The following is a 16750-nucleotide window of genomic DNA, read 5'->3' on the forward strand; positions in this document are numbered from 1 at the left end:
GCAGGAGAATGGCGTGAACCCAGGAGGCGGAGCTTGCAGTGAGCCGAGATCGCGCCACTGCACTCCAGCCTGGGGGACAGAGTGAGACTCCGTCTCAAAAAAAAAAAAGAATGTGATAACATGTTCTTTGCCATAGCCCTACCAATATCAACCAAATAAAGAAAATTATTGATTAGAGTATCAAAAACTTTACTATTTTCTCTATTTGTTTTGCTGTCAATCTCCTTAATCAAACTATATTGCCGAGAGCTAATCAGACACTGAGCAGGATGTGACTATATGGCTGTTTCACAATTTAAGATAACTCAAGTGATGGGTGCACCAAAATCTCAGAAATCACCACTAAAGAACTTATCCATGTAACCAAAAACCACATGTTCCCCAAAAGCTATTGAAATAAAAATATATTATATATATAAGATAAACACTGTCCTATGGAGCTGATCAACATAGCTAATGACAAGTGGCTACTCACCAAGCTGGGAAAAGTTGAATCTTGTTCCAGAGGGAGAAGTCACGCTGGAGCCAGAGGAAAAGGGGGAATTGGAAGCGGTGTCCTGCAGGCCTCCTGCAGAGTGGGACCGTAACCATTCTTTTGCATCTTCTTGTGTGCGAAGCTGGGAGGTGGGAGTATACCTGAACAGACAGAAATCAAGCCAGCATTAACTATGAACAATGCTTATTAAAATGAACTCTGTGGAGTTGATGGTAAATATATAAAAAGAAAACATATATCCAAAGATGATTTTTTAAAAATCAGATCACTACACACCCGGAAACTTACAAAGTTTCTCAAAACCTTTTTTCTATTTGCCTGTGTTTGGGGAAAATGACTATTCCTTTCAGTTTGGAGGGAACACATAAAGGGAAGAAGATTGGTAAATGCTCAGAAGAGCCGTCACTGGGCGTATCTGTAACATGTTGCTTCATGACAGTGTCATGTCAAAGCCCCCACCTTGACAGGACTGAAGCAACAAAATGAGCTGCTGTTAGAGCTTTGAGGGAGTTTTAATTAGACAACTCATGGCATCTGCCATTCTACAGCACAAATAAACGACCATGAATCACAGCATATGAAAAAGCAGACATACAAAGCAAGGTTTGAAGACACTGATGTTTATAGTAGTTGCTGTAATAGAGCATAAACAAATCTTCATAAAAGCAACCCCAAATCATTGGGTTTTATAGGAGAGGGTCTTCAGAAGTTATGTGGTCCACCTCATTTATTCTGAAATGTATATAGTGATGATTTATTGAACACCTACAACGTGTTGGGTGTCTTCATGCACATTATCTTTACCGAAGCCTCAGATCTACTCAGCAACATAGATGCCATTATTCCCATTTTACATTCAGGGAAGGTAAGGACCCTGCTGGTTGTCACAGAGTTAAGATTTCAATCCATGTTTGATTTTTAAAATGCATGCTCTTTCATTATGCCCATAAGCAGCATCTGAAATTTTCTTTCTTTCTTTCTTTTTTCTCGAGATATAGTCTTGCTCTGTTGCCCAGGCTGGAACGAGGTGGCACGATCCCGGCTCACTGCAACCACTGCCTCTTGGGTTCAAGTGATTCTCCCACCTCAGCTTCCCAAGCAGCTGGGACTATAGGCATGTGCCACCATGCCCAGCTAATTTTTTGTATTTTTAGTAGAGACGGGATTTTGTCATGTTGGCCAGGCTGGTCTCAAACTCCTGACCTCAAGTGATCCACCTACCTCGGCCTCCCAAAGTGCTGGGATTACAGGCATGAGCCACTGCATCTGAAATTTCTGAGTGCCAAGTGGCCAGGGTACCCTCGGACTTATGTATTATGGAGTGACTACTAATTACCTCAATAGAGGGATTCTTTGGGCTTAAGGAAAGATGTTCTCAGTGTGTTCGTACTGGATGTTCATGTGTATGGAGTGGGTGAGCTAGACAAGGAAGAGTCAGAGTGAGAGGGAGCACACAAATGTTTCTTCCTTAATGTTTTCACTATATCTGACAGACATGCAACTTTCCAGGTCACATCAATTGCCTGAAAATAGCCTGTCATGTATCTCTATTCTGAATTTTTAAAAAACCAGAGCTACATAATTTTGATAGGCTAGATCTGCTACAGAAGTATACCCACCACTTCAAAATGTTAACATTTAGAAGTTAGCTTCCTCTCAGGGCACCAGTGGGGCATCAAAGTCAAACTCACAGTGAGAGTGGCTGTGAGTTTAGCATCTGGCACTGGCATGGTTGCTGACAAGCAGCTCATAGGCACGACTGAAACTGGTAAGTACAAAAAGGCCTTGCCAAGGCCCCCTCCAAGGCCACACTGCTCAACTCCCTCCTGCAAGACGACTGTTGGGAGATATTAATACTTTCCTTCTTAGATTCTTAGCATCGGCTTTACTCAGAGGCTCCCATTGAAAGGAAGCATTGATACCTACCTCACGTTACTGTTCAGAATGCTCTCAGTCTTAAGAGCTGCAGGTTATTAACTACAGACATACATGACAGCAATGAAACATTTCATTCCAAGTTCCATTTTATGCGAAAGCACTTAATGCTTAGTGCAGGGTGAAGCTGATGCTACAAGGCACGTGGTGTTTAGAAAGCAGGAGAAATGACGGCTGCAACCATCAGACAGCAAGATCACGGGGGAGGCATTAGCAAACTGAAGTTTCTCTGACTGGCAAAGTGATATAGATGATGTGAGCAATGGTGACTTATAGCATCTTGTTTTGCCAGGACTAGCATCAAAAATGAACCTGAGCCACCACTTACCAGGAATGGAAAGACCGTCCTTCCTGGGAGTCTTTTCTTTATTATCCACCAAAAAATGATCACACCCAGGTCTTGTTGGGCATTGAAAGTGGACCAACTTTCCATTAGAATATTTAGACAAGTGCAAACTATCTGTCTAGCAATTTTGTATGGGCAGAAAAGTTACGTATTTTCAAATTTGGGGAAAATACTCCTTTCCTCTTGTGCTCTTGTCCCAGCTTACCAATCAGTATGCTATAAGTCAGGTTCTTTCTCTTGGAAGACAGCCATATGAACAGAATGGTCATGGTGAAGTGCTCAGAAATTAAACCCATTGGCCCCAGAAGTAGCAATGACTGCTCCCTGGGCTTGCCCAGGGATGTTTTTCATGAGATGGTTTTACCACAGTAAGCCTGAAAAAGCACAGCCCCTGTTCAAGCAAGTAAGCTGACAAATGGAGAGTGAGAACAAGAGGGTGCAAGGGGAGCCGTCATCCAAAAGGTCCTGCTGTGGTGGTCAAAGCGGGGACCCCGGCCCAGTCCAAACCCCCACCAGCCATGAAGGAGTCACACAGCCAAGCTCCAAAGCCACAACAGATGGCACAGATGCAAGGGGGGAAACACAGATACCTGAGTCCTTTCTTAGGCAAAGTGTTCCTATCAAGGTGCGGGTCACTGTAGGAAAGTTAAAACAAAAATAAGAACTTCAGAGCAGCACACAGAAGGCAGGAAGAGGGAAAGCTAGGGAGGAGGCTTAAGGGCCCTGGAGAGAGAGGCGCACATCACCAGGAAGTGCCTTATCCAGCTAGGCATGCAATGCAACCCATCCGCATCCGTGGAAAACAAAAGAAACCCAGTCCTCAGCCTGAGCTGACACCAGCGCATACTTTACCCCAGGTTACCAGGAAGCCTGAGTCCCTTAACCCCAATTGTTCCTCCTTTTCCACAGATTCAAAGCAAAACTCAGGGGTTGCCCCACCTCAAAGCAGAGGTCCTGTGCCTTCTGCTGCCCGGGGGCACTCTGCACCAACATGGCTTCTCAGAGAGAGGGATGCCCACTTCCCCACACCCCTAACTCTGGCCCACCCCCTAAATGCCACTGGCAATGACTTCAAGTGGGAGAAGGGACTTGCTGGAGGTTTCAAGAGGCCAGCAGTCTGCATATTTGGAATTCATCTGTAACGAAGTGAATTCCAGGTCCCTCTCCATTTCTGCGGCCCAGGCATAGCTAGGAGCTGAGTCCTGGGTGGGGCATGTTACAACTTGGCTGGCTGATAAAGTCAAAGCATTTGGATCTCTAAAGACCAACGGTTTAAAGGCTTGGTTTGTGAGCTGACAAAAACAACGTTTTCACTGTTGATGGGGTAAGGGTTTTTTGTTTTTTTTGTTTTTTTTCCTGGCAGGAGACAACATCTGCTTGTTTTGTTTGGCCAAGCCATCACTCCCCCACAACATTAAGGTCAGTATCCATCTCTGAGGCCCACCCACAGCTGGGGGCAAACGCAAGCGTGTACATTCGTAAAGTCTTAACACTCTACACATTCTTTTTCATTATCATCGCAGGAAATGGGCACACAGAACACAACAGTCTGTAAGACATAATGAGCCAAACTTCAGCAAAGGATTCTGAAAGGGAAAAGAGGCAGCTGCATGGGGAGGGGTAGACAAAGGTGAGGGCCAAGCTACACAGTGGGTGGTAGGTCAATTCTGGGCTTGGGGGTGGGGGCGGCAAAAGGAATGGGAAGGAAGCTGAAAAGCAGGAACATGCCACAGGAGGCCACAAGAGATGCAAGCGAGAGCTTCTGCTGCCCCAGATCAAGTGGCAGGGTTTGAGGTTGCCTTCCCAAAACGGGAATGAAGGGGCCAGTCCAACTCCACCTCTCCCTGGGCTTTAGCAGACAGAGGAATAGACTCTCACTGGCATGTCCATGTGTCACAAAGTACACTAGAACCACAAACACAAGCAGGAGCCTTAGGCCAACAGCCTCGCACAAGACATCTGGCTTGACAATGAATGGGCAGAAGAACCTAGAGGCTCGGTGGGTCCCCGGCCTGCAATGTCATTACCTGTCCTGTTTCCTGGGCAGAGTACTTCTGCAGAACTTAGGGCTAGCAGCAGGGGAAGAGAGAGGGCTAGAAGTCCAGGCAGGTAGAAAACAAGAGAAGGAACATTAGCTTGGAAGAAAGGAGATGTGTTGTTATATACATTTTTCTCATTCCCCATGCTGATCCTCGCTTTCTTCCCTATATGCAGAAACTGGACACCTTTATCCCTGCTGCAGTGAAATCCAGGGCTCTGAGAACACTTTTAATTTCCCGATTTCCTATCAGTCCAGGAGGAGGGTGTTTGCCACGATGACAACAAATCTACCCAGCTGTCTAAAGAGCGTCCTACTCCACGCTCCATGGCTGCACCCAGTCACCCGCTCTGCTTGCACAATTACAAGGGGAGGGAAAAGAAGCTGTTGATGAACAAACAGGATAAAACTGAAGGATTTCAAAAGCTGAATGCCATTTCAAATGGTAGCATAAATCTGCCCCCGAGAGACTGAGCAGCTCCAAGCACCAAGAATAACCACAGAGGAAAAGATAACAGGGAGCAGAGCCAAGCTTGATTCCATCCCAAACTGGCGTCCCCATGAAACACAGCAGTAATTAGAAAGAGAAATCTCACAGGCAAAGGCTATTCGACATTCGGGATTCCTAAGCTAATCTTTTTACTTTTGGAAGGGTGTCTTTCTGAGAAAGGCAGCCAGAGGCACAGCACCAACCTTTCTGACAGTGTGGTCTTCACACTGTTGGTTCTGACAAAGGGAGTCAAGGAGTCATCCTTGGAGGAGGTGATGAGGCCAGTGGAAGAATTGTGGCTGGGGCCCCCTCCGCTGCTGAGGGAGATGTCGATGGACTCACAGCTGGTGTGGAGGCTGCTGACAGACTGAAAGCCCAGGCCATCCTTGCTAACTGCGGAGGAGCTGCTGGCGTTGGTGCCCCAGGTGAGGCTGTTGGAAGGGGCCGAGTGGGCTGAGCTGGGGCTGGAGGCTAGCGGAGACTGGTTGAGGTCCACATTCTTGCTGTAGAGAGGACTGCTGCTCCCGCTGCTCAGGACACCACTGCCTGACGGGGAGTCTAGGTTACCTTGCTGAGTCATGGTGGCATGAGGATTGGAGATGACCACCGAATTTTTCATGTTTTCAGCTGTGGCGATGGGCACTTGCTTGGTAGCCTTCCCACCAAAGAGTCTGTGAAGAGACAAAGGGTTGTGTAAGTTGAACACGCTGTGCCAAGGGGCACCGGACTATTAAAGAAGGGTAGGGCAGAGGAGTTGGTGAGAATTCCTGGGGAAGGAAGCACAGCCATTCCTACTGAAATGGCTAAAGATACTTCAGGGAAAGGTCGGCCATAAAGTGGGCCTAGATACTAGTTTATCACAGGCTGCCGTCTTCAAGTTCTAAGCTGCAGTGGAGACTCTGACTCCATCTGAGCCAAAGAGCCATGGGTAATAATTTTCTACAGGCCTATTCACATTACACTGGGCCAAGATCTTGCTTCTCTTTCTTTCAATAAATAGACTAACGAGAAAATTGCCCTGGCCCAGGAAGATGGTTGTCTTCATCATCTCTGTCTCCGCGGCCCCAGGCATAAAGCAGGCACACAGTTTATGACAGCTGAACTCTAAGGGATTTGGTTTCTTGACCTCTGAGCACAATACATAGAATCAAGAGCATGAATCTAGATCTGGAGGGGCCTGGGAAAAGTATCTTCAGAGATTTATCCACAATAGAAAGCGCAACAGGAAAGATGTATATTTTGAAGCCAGAGAGCTTACTTATCCAGTGTCATACATGGAAATCTTGTTGGGTTCACGTGTTCTCTGTGACAGATACACAGAAATGTCATTCTACATCACCTCCCCTGCTCGTGGCCCAAAACATGCCATCAGCCTATAAGGAATGACATAAATGCCCCCTCTTCCACTGGCAGAGAGCTCGCTGGTAGAATGTTGAAATTATCTTAAAGTCAGAGAATTGTCCACATTCTAGTAATGCAAAGGCTCTATTACACTCACTAAAACCTGTGTGGAGTGAGTATCTCACAAGTGACAAAACTACTACATATTTCTGATACGCAGGTTGCCTTGGGTGCTCAAAGTGGTGACAGTTTGATCTCTGTCCTCTCCAAACAGTCCTATAAATCTCAAGTATTGTAAAGACAATCAATCAATCAATCCTTACTACAGTGTGTGGCGGTAGCAGAAGGGAAACACTTTGTGTCTGGTGACAATCAGGGAGTGAAATATCCTAATGTAGAATCTTGGCTTTAGAATGCTTACATACTTCCAGTGATGACAGGGATCTCGTTACTTCAAAGGGTAACTTGCTCCATTGCCAAGCACTTCCAATTACTGGAAAACCCTAATCTCATCCACTTTTGTTTTCTGACTTTTGCATATTGCTCCTCATCCTGCTATGCATGACTATTATACAAAAGTCTAATCTTCGGTCTGTTAGTCCTTCAAATCATTTGAAGAGAGTTATCTATCACATTTCACCAAAGATTTTTCTTCTCCATACTAATACACATCAAGAGAACTGTGAACACCTCAACGATTTAGGAATAAATGTAATTCACCAGGAATTGGCCAAAAGGTGTTCAATGTAGAGCCCTAGGAGCTGCATGCATTTTCAAGCATTCTATTATACTAGCCTAAGGGTCTAGTAAAATGACTTTGTAGTTAGTAAAGGAAATCTATAATACCAACGAGTGAATATTACATATAATACTTGAGGCAAGAAACAGAGAAAATTTTCATTTACAAGGCAATCTGTTAAAACAACAAAGAACAGCCCAACAGACTTACCCCTGGAAAAAAAAATCATTACTGAAATTCTAATAATCAAGTCTGGACAAAGAACAGTGAACTGCTTCATTACACCTTTCATGTAGAATGCTTCTTCTGAAGTCTTTTCAAACATTCCTGTTCATCCTCAAAAAATTATACGTGTGCCTATAATTTTTATTTTCTCACTGCTTGATTTTCTTTCCTTGGGACTTATTCTTTCTTATAAGAAATTTCCTGGGAAAGTAGGACGAACTGTAACCTAGCAGTTGTAGTTTGAGAATGGTCCAATGGATATTATAATAAGATAATACAAACAGGCAAAAGTTGAATAAATTTAAAAGAAACTTAAAACGAGTGAATAATTTTTTTATGTCTAGAGCTTCCACCCGGTGTGAAAATGTGGGGAAATGATGTCTATTTAAGGTAATAGGAAATCAATTTCTCTTTTTCAGAAACATTTCTTCTTTAAGAGTGGTGTGTGTGTGTGTGTGTATGTGGTGGGGAGGGAGAAGTTAAAATTTCAGACTGACTTGGAATTCTGGAGTAGTGTAAAAGTGTATGTGGGGACACTGGGGTTTGTGAGTAAAGGAAGGAGCTGGTCAGGATCACTGCTTGCCATAACAAGGAAGCTCAGTTGCAGAATTATTAACACAAGAAAAAAAAGTATGTGCTCCCCTGAGCTACCCACCCAGGTCCAAGGATGTATCAAGACCTCATTCTGGGTTGGATGGTAGCTAACATTTTTTCTTTTTCTTTTTCTGTGTTTTTTGAGATGGAATCTTGTTCGTCACCAGGCTAGAGTGCAGTGGTATGATCTTGGCTCACTGCAACCTTCGCCTCCCGGGTTCAAGTGATTCTTCTGCCTCAGCCTCCTGAGTAGCTGGGACTACAGGTGCACACCACCACGCCCGGCTAATTTTTTTGTATTTTTAGTAGAGACGGGGCTTCACCATATTGGCCAGGCTGGTCTCGAACTCCTGTCCTCGTGAACCACCTGCCTTAGCCTCCCAAAGTGCTGGGATTACAGACATGAGCCACTGTGCCCAGCGGTAACTATCTTCTATTGAGTGCATACTACAACCAGACATGGCTACAAAGATGCATCTTTACAAAAACCCTGACAAAAAGGTATCATCATCCCCATTTTACAGGTGAGGAAACTAAGGCAGAATTGTTAAGAAAGGTTATATGGCAGCTAATTAAAATGGAACTAAGATTTGATTCCAAGATGACTGATTCCAGAGGCCTAACTTTTTCATCCCAACATGGGAAAATAGTCAACTGCAAAACTGTCAGCAGGATCTGCCCAAACAGCTTTACCGGACGACTGAAGTGGAGAAAAACAGAGGGCGCTTCAACTAAGAAACAGGAAATTACTAAATCCATTCTTTGTGTTCTGGTTCTGCTCAGCACCATTAATGTACTCACTTACCTGCGGAGTGTGGGGGAGGCCACATCTGGGTACTTGGCTCCAGGCTGGAGACCAGCCTGAGCCGCGCTGGACACAGGCTGGGCTGCCGGGTTCACTTTCACCGAGTTACAGGAAGCCACACTCTCGTTGTCTGATGAGATGCCTTTCTCCTTATCTGTTTGGTTGACCAGACCTGGTAGAGAGCTGCCTAGGGCTGTTTTGGAAGGCTCCCTCAGTTTGGGCACTGGCAGGCCTGCGGACTTGCTGCTGATGTTGGAATCTATGCTGCTGGTGCTAGACCTGTTCCCAGCCCCATTCCGGCTGGTGGACTTACTGGGCCTCGGCAAACTCCGGTACTGAAGGTTTGTCCGGGAGCTGAGGGCCAGATACCCGTCATCCTGATTCTGAGCCCCGTCCATGCTTGACTTCCGACCAGCAGACCGACTGATGAGTGCAGACGACTTCGGTATTTTGCCCAGTGTGGCTGACCTGCTGGTGACAGTGGCCCCACTGGCTGTGATCATGGCCAGCCCGGCGGCAGAACCACTCTGCTTCTTGAACCCAAAGCTGTTGGCATTGGCAGTGGGTGTCCTAGAGCTGCTGGGGAGGGGCTTTTTGGATTCGTCACCGCTGCTCCGGCCTGCATCTGATGGGGAACGCTTCACCTGGGAGGCTTTAGGAGAAAGCCTTCCTTTCTCAGACACCTTTGCATCGTCTGTTTTTCCTGAGAGAGAGATCAGCAAGATTAGCCTGCAAGCCAAGAGCCCTGCTCATCCATCTCGTCTGTTTAAGATGCTCCCCTCCTCTGAAGGGCTGGTTCACTTTTCCCTTGGGGAGGCAGAGGAAAGAGCTTTTTATAAAAATAATATACTCTCCTAATGTACTGTGAGCCTTTTAAGAAATGTCAATAATTTTACTCATTTGCAAAGCAGTCTAAATTTACCCAGGATAAAGCAAAGCCAGCCAATCACTGATGTGTCTGGGTGGAAATAACCCCCTGCCTTTTCTGACCTTTCACCTTCTGTCCATTAAAGGGCTGTCCCTAACATGTCCAGGGGGATACCCCTGCCCTTGTTTATAAATATCCCCTAAGTCAGGAACAACATCAACTCACCATACCCACAGCTCATAAATCCATGCTGTTTAGTAGCCTGAACTGGCTGCATTAACTCACCCAGTGTCTAGTTAAACCAATTCAATATGTCTATGCAGCTGAACCGTCTTCAGAGCTTAAGAGGCTCCCATACTTACTTCCACTTAGAAAAAGGTAGGGATGTGAAAGTGTATGGAAGCTTGTTGTTAGCAGAGTATAAATCCTGAGACAACATATATAATGTCAAGTCCTTGCTAGAGTTAACTATGGCTTGGTTTTCAAAATGACAACTGTAATGTCAAGTCCTTGCTAGAGTTAACTATGGCTTGGTTTTCAAAATGACAACTGTAGGGCCAAGACAGCTCCGGCCTCTTACCAGTTCCTGGGGTCTTCAGTGCGCCTGCTGGGGCTGACGGCTTCGTCCTTGGCATGGTGATGCCCACCTGAGCTGTCATGCCTCGCCGCCATGAGCCTGTCTGGGAGATGACAGGATTCTTCTTGCCTGACGTGCTTTTGTCGGACTCGTCAGACACGTCAGAAGGATTCCGCCTCCACTTGGAACCTGGCTCCATTTTTATGCCGCTGTCTGAGCCTCCGTCTGATTTCTTGACATCATCACCAGACCACAGTGAATTCCTCTCCACCTGTGAGTGCTTCTCAGCATCAGTCTGTGGACAGAGACTCTCTGAGTTAGTCCTTCCCAAATCCCAGGCTGGGAAGCCCCTCACTCCAAGGGCAAAAATGCCAAAACACTGGAGCAGTTAAGGGAAAAATAATCATTACTTTAAAGATGTTTGGACTTTTGTACTCTGGTTATCTAGTCAGAAAGCCTGATTTTTTTTTTTTTTTTTGGTCCGAGGAAAGTAAATAATATCATTGTATCCTTAGAATGGAATGAGGTGGCCGGGCACAGTGGCTCATGCCTATAATCCCAACATTTTGGGAGGCTGAGGTGGGAGGATCGCTTGATCCCACGAGTTTAAGACCAGGCCTGGGCAACATGCAAAACCCTGTCTCTACAAAAAAATAGCAAAATTAGCTGAGTGTGGTGGCACACACCTATAGTTCTAGCTACTCGGGTGGCTGAGGTGGGAGGATCACTCCGGGGAGGTGGAGGCTGCAGTGAGCCATGATCGCACTACTGTACTCCAGCCTGGGTGACAGAACTAGACTCTGTCTCAAAAAAGAAGAAAAGAAAAGCAGAAGAAAGGAGTGAGGGAAGAGAGGAAAAGGGGCCCAGGAGAAAAGAAGGAAAGCACCCTGGCAAGGGGAAGGGGCAGAGCAGATGGAGATGCAGTGGGAATTCAGCCACCACCTATTTTCTGCCACTTGAACAAGCCTCTCCAACTCTGGTGGCTGATCTCTAACCAGCATCCAGTCTCCTGGCCCGTTTCCCTTTGTTCTGCCTTCTTCCCATCACTCCACCGCAGTGAGATCTTTGGATCTAACACACCAAGCAAGGGAGGAAGTGAGCAAGGGTGGCTGCTGGTTCTACTCAAATCAGGGAGAGCCAGGAGCTGAGGGGAAGCACATCCTCAAATGGTACTTTCCCCAAACGTGGAGAGCCAATGGTGCCTGCTCCGACCTCAGCATTATTTATACGCCACTGCTTTGCTCCCCTTGTGGGATTTTGTTCTGACAAGGGATATAATTAGCCAGCTTTCTTTGGAAGAGCCCTGACCTGCTGGCCATGAAACCCAGAAGGGGACAGAAGTGTGACGTTAATGATCTCCTGCAGCTAAAAGGCATAAAGCTGACCAGAATGCTTTGGAGGCCTCCTGGGGTTTGAGGCCAGTTGGAGAATGTCAGTAGTGAGAAGCAGCACAGTAAATGGCGAAGGGAGGTCAGAAGTGCTTTCAGGGTGGGTATACTAAGATACCAGTCCCATATTTGCAATGCTTAACTACCGAGAGTAGGCAAGATAGGAAATTAAAATGAACACCTGGCAAGAATCTGCCTAACGCCTGTCATCCAAGAATGGAACAAATGCCTTCCTCCATGGAATACAATGGCTGAATGGGATAAAAGCTAAAAACAGATAGGCAGCCCAAGTTCAATTGCCTCCCCCACAACACCCCAATGCCTTCTCCCCTTATGAATTCCACTCGTCCATTACAGACACCTTGTGAGCTCTTTCATTTGTTTTTTTCCAGCTAAGTATTAGTCCTCAGAGATATGAGGAGGACAAGCACACACTTCCTGGCTGTGAGAAGCTCATCATTCAGCTGTGGCAAGGGACAGAGAGAGGGGAGTTCCTACATGTGGGCCCAGGGCAGGAGCTCACTCAAAGCTTAAAGAGCGAATGAGTGAGCCAAGGAACCAGCCAAGGAACACAGGCTTTTCAGGCCACAACAGACATTAACAAAATTATCTTATCCGATCTCAGCTTCTATTTAATCAGAAAGGGTTAAGTACCAAGTACTCTTATATCTTTATCTCAATCTTACAGAAACTAAAGTTGCCCATTCTTTGTCCCAGCTACCTCAGGTCAGTTTCCTTCCTCTAAACACTTTCAGTACATTAATCCAACCAGAATTTACTCCATGCTTGCTGTCTGCCAGGCACTACGGAGGGTCAGAGAATCTGGGGATAAGACTGATTTTCCACCCATGGTGGAGCTTACAATTCAGTTAAATGCAGTAGAGATTGAATAAATAAATACAAACAAGGGTGTAATTGTAGATTACAAAGACTATTATAAGGAAAAGGACAAACAGTCTGAGAAAGACATATAGACATTGACCTAATTTAGACGACAACGAGGTGGGTAGGCGACAGTGATCAGCTCAAAAAGAAGTACCCTAAAGAAAGAGAAGAAACTTACTTAGTAAAAGAAGGGTTTGGGGCAGAGCATACCAGGGAGAGGGAACCACAAGTGTAAAGGCCCCGAGGCAGAAAATAACTTGGCTTTGGAACATTCACTTCACAAATATTTATTGGGTGCCACTACATGCCAGGAAAGCTTATTCGCACTACGAATACTGCAATGAGTAAGTATAAATCATTAACCTCATGGAGCTTACATTCAAGTACATTTTAACATATTCTAATATGCTCTAAGAGGTACTGAAAATTTAGCACATGCCACATCCTGGGTTACTGCATTATTTATTCTTTTAATGTTCCTATACTTATATCTCCCCAATCAAATTGTAATGGTGCTAATACTAGTAGCATTAACAACTACGATTTATTAAGTACTTACTATGTTCCAGGTACGAAGCTAAAGTGCTTGATATGTATCATTAAATTTAATCCTTATCAAAAACCTATGAGGAAATTACAGTTAATAGTCTCAATTTCACATGACAAAACTGAGGCACAGAGTGAAAAGAAAATTTCCCAAGATCACACAGTGAGGAAGTAGAGATGCAGGGATTTTAGGGAGTCTAACTGCAGAGCCCACATTTTAACCACCATGCCACACTGCCCTCCCTGAGGATAAGTCCAGGTATATGATACATTTGTGCATACTCAGTAGCACCTAATATCTATACCCAGCAGATTCTCCTTCCATACGGGCAGGCTCCCCAACCCCAGTTCTAGAATAGCTCTAGCCTAGTCTCTGGGTGGGACCCATACAACTCCAATTCCATCAGTGGCAGAGAAAGCGCACATGCCCCTGGCCTGGGAATGTGGCTTGACTTTCTCTCTCTGGAAAGAACAATCATCCAGCCATCACATCTCCCTAGCTAGGTCCAGGGTGGTCACCTTCCCAGCTCTACACTGAATCCTTCATGAGCTACGTGCCAGACTATAAGATGGCACCCCTTAGGATTAAAAATGAGAAAGTCACAGCCTCTCTGTTCCCAGAGCTCACAACAGCGGGGCCAGCCAGCAGGACCTCCACATGGGGATGTACGAAGAGTTCTATCCTGCCTTCCCCTCCGTGCCTCGGCCAGTTGTTCCCATCTCAATGGTACCTCCTTTCTGAAAGGTTTTCTTCTGCCTGTTCTTGGAAGTCTATATAGTCATTTGATATCTACGCGGGAAGGTGAGGAAAGAAGCCACGCACAAGGGACTTCAGAAGGCAGGCCGATCTTCTGAGAGCAAGAGGTGAGGCCTGAGGAGCATGATGTGGGGGAAGAGTGTGGGCTTTGGGTCTGACAGATCTGGGTTTAAGTGCTGGGTGCTGCCACTCATTTGCTGTGCATGACCTTGGAGGACATTGCCTCACTTATCTGAACTTATTACCTCATGTATAAAACACGGATGATAATAAATAGGTCTCTTACAGCATTGATGGTGGACTCAATGAACTCAGTGTGGGAGGACTCAATAAACAGTGGTTCTTTTCATTACCAACTTTCCTGCCTCTGAAAATCCCCAGCACTCTGTTGTCTATCTTTATCATTTATCCCGCTTTTGTCTAGAATTAGGGAGAACAGGTACTTGTCTCTTCCGCTACTGGGCCACAGGCCTTTGGAAGGCAGGGATATTCCCTCCCTGTGCCATATCCCCTGCAGATCTAGATGCTGAGCTGGCTCACGTTTGAGCCTCAGTGACCATAGAGATAATTATCAGCATCAACATCATCACCTGCCAGTCATCCTGCCAGGCACTGTGTCCCTCCACATACATCCTGAACTCATCTTATCCTCTCAGCTCTGTTATTATCCACATTTTACACATCAGGAAAATACAGGGCTGAAGAGGAAAAGTAACTTACCCAGTGGGTGAGCAGAAGGGGGCACCCCTCCTCACCCCCAGCCAAACCCCATCCCTACATCCATGCCAACATCTAGAGAGCTCTAGGGTCATTCAAGGCCACACAAGACAGGAATCTTTGCCACATAATTCAGAATTTTATTTCCCTGAGTAGCAAAAAATAAACTGACATGGAATTATCTTTTTCCTCCCCATATGTTATTAAAGATTTCACAGGCATTGAAAATGAGAGAAAATCTTGATGTGTGCATCTTTGCTCCTCAGCACCTGGGATGGTGCCTTCCACAGAACTGAGAGAAAATACTGAATGTACCGATGAATATGTGAGGGAGTCGCCTGTGTTTGTTAAAACCCATTGCCACCAACATCTGTCCTCAAAATAAAATACTGCAAAATAAGATGAGTTGCTTTGAGACTACAAACAAAATATATTAAGAACATAGTCAACTTTTAGTTACTGACATGAATGGAGTCTGGAGGCAGAGGAACAGCTACCCAGGTGGCAGGGGCTGCGAAGGGAGGAAGGGAAGGAGAGGAGGGAGGAAGGGAGGGAGAGATAAGAGAAATGGAGGGAAGGAGGAAGGAAAGAAAGTAACTTCTGAGCAACCATCCAGTCTCAGGCACCTAGAGAAGCATGTGCTGATAAAGCATTTCCCTGTTATTTTCACACTTACCCTTGGAGATGCATCTAATTAGCGCCATGTTATGGATGAGGAGGCAGAGGCTTGGAGAGAGTGATTAGTTCATCCAAGGATGTCAAAGAGTGAGGAGAGCAACTCAAGATCATCTGGCTTCCAAGTCCGCACCTACTCCCTGACACTGCAATCGGCTTGGCCAACCGAACTCACCAGCTCTCCTGGAGGAGTTGCTCAAGAGGCTCTTGGGTCTGAAGCAGGGGATTCTCTGCCTGGCCCCGAGGAAACAGTGGGCACAGGAGCTGGTGCTGGACAGCTGGGCACCTGGGCACCTGCGCTCTGTGGGGGGCATTCTCCATTACTCCTCAGTGTCCCCAGTGATAGCGAAGTCCCTCAAAGACAAAGGGAATCTCCATTCCCAATGATCCGTCTCCTCTTCTTTCAATCAGCTACATGAGGCTGTTTCTTAGGTTTTCCAGACAATAACTTTCCTGTTCCTGGGATGCTTTAGTTATTTCTCAGAGGCTTTTCAAACAGCAAAAACCTAGGCAGGCAACCTGTCCTCAATTTGCTTTCCTGACGGACACACTGAGCCACTTCTCCCTGCCTCCCCATGTCTTGCCTGGCAGACTGTGTGCTGCTCCCCTGTTCCAGGGTAAACCAATATGTGACAGGAACCCAAATGAGGCAGAGCACAGAAGGCGCAGCTCTTGGGAAGGGTGCAACACACATCTTCCCATTGCCTGATGGGGCTCAGACAGGAGTAATGGCCCTTAGCATTCCTCAGTGTGATATGAGGGAGGAGGGTGGGAGCCTGTGAATTATGCTGATTCAAATATTTTGAGATGCTCCCTGGACAGGAACAAAGGGTATGTCACTAAAAATCAATTTAAAGAAACCATTGCATTAGAAATCTTAGTAACTATTGGTGTAATCTGCATTTAGTTTACTCTAAGACCTACTTTTTTTAGTTTTCATTTCAATATTTTAAAATCAGGTAGTTTTATAGGAAAAACAAACCTACCCAATGAATAGTAAACCATTTACATCCCCTAAAATAACTTCTGATCTTGATCAAAAGGCATGTTTGTGCAGAATCCTGCAACCTTTTCTGACGTGACATTTACAAGATGAAAGCAAAGAGCTGGTCTAAAGAGCTGAGGCCTTGGCATTAGCCAAATTCAACTGTATCAGCTAGGAAATCATGTACAAATCCGAGGTGTTTATCAATGTGGAACCAGAGATTTCAACTCCAGCTTTGCAGGAAGGGAACAAAGACAAGGACATTCTTCCAATACAGTGTTTTACTGGCTCCACCTGCATCTCAGGAGCAAGCCTCTCCTACCTTGTAAGTCAAAAAGGGAAC

At 45.7% G+C, this 16750-nt stretch overlaps 1 protein-coding gene across 5 annotated transcripts in view; it reads right to left on the reverse strand.

Annotated features, from left to right (window-relative positions):
• The window catches only part of NAV2 (neuron navigator 2), a 771558-nt gene that overhangs the window by 72696 nt on the left and 682112 nt on the right, over positions 1 to 16750 (reverse strand). For 4 of the 5 annotated variants that reach the window (XM_023191516.1, XM_023191514.2, XM_023191515.2 and 1 more), the window contains 6 exons: positions 10458 to 10749; positions 9010 to 9712; positions 5509 to 5976; positions 4805 to 4870; positions 3368 to 3412; positions 476 to 636 (listed from right to left, as the gene is read on the reverse strand). In XM_023191516.1, the coding sequence (XP_023047284.1) occupies positions 476 to 636; positions 3368 to 3412; positions 4805 to 4870; positions 5509 to 5976; positions 9010 to 9712; positions 10458 to 10749 (1735 nt within the window). The remainder of the gene's footprint in view (positions 1 to 475; positions 637 to 3367; positions 3413 to 4804; positions 4871 to 5508; positions 5977 to 9009; positions 9713 to 10457; positions 10750 to 16750) is intronic. The other variant, XM_023191517.2, reaches the window with a different exon arrangement.

Source organism: Piliocolobus tephrosceles, chromosome 13 (genome assembly GCF_002776525.5).
Source record: "Piliocolobus tephrosceles isolate RC106 chromosome 13, ASM277652v3, whole genome shotgun sequence".
In the NCBI taxonomy this organism is placed as follows: domain Eukaryota; kingdom Metazoa; phylum Chordata; class Mammalia; order Primates; family Cercopithecidae; genus Piliocolobus; species Piliocolobus tephrosceles.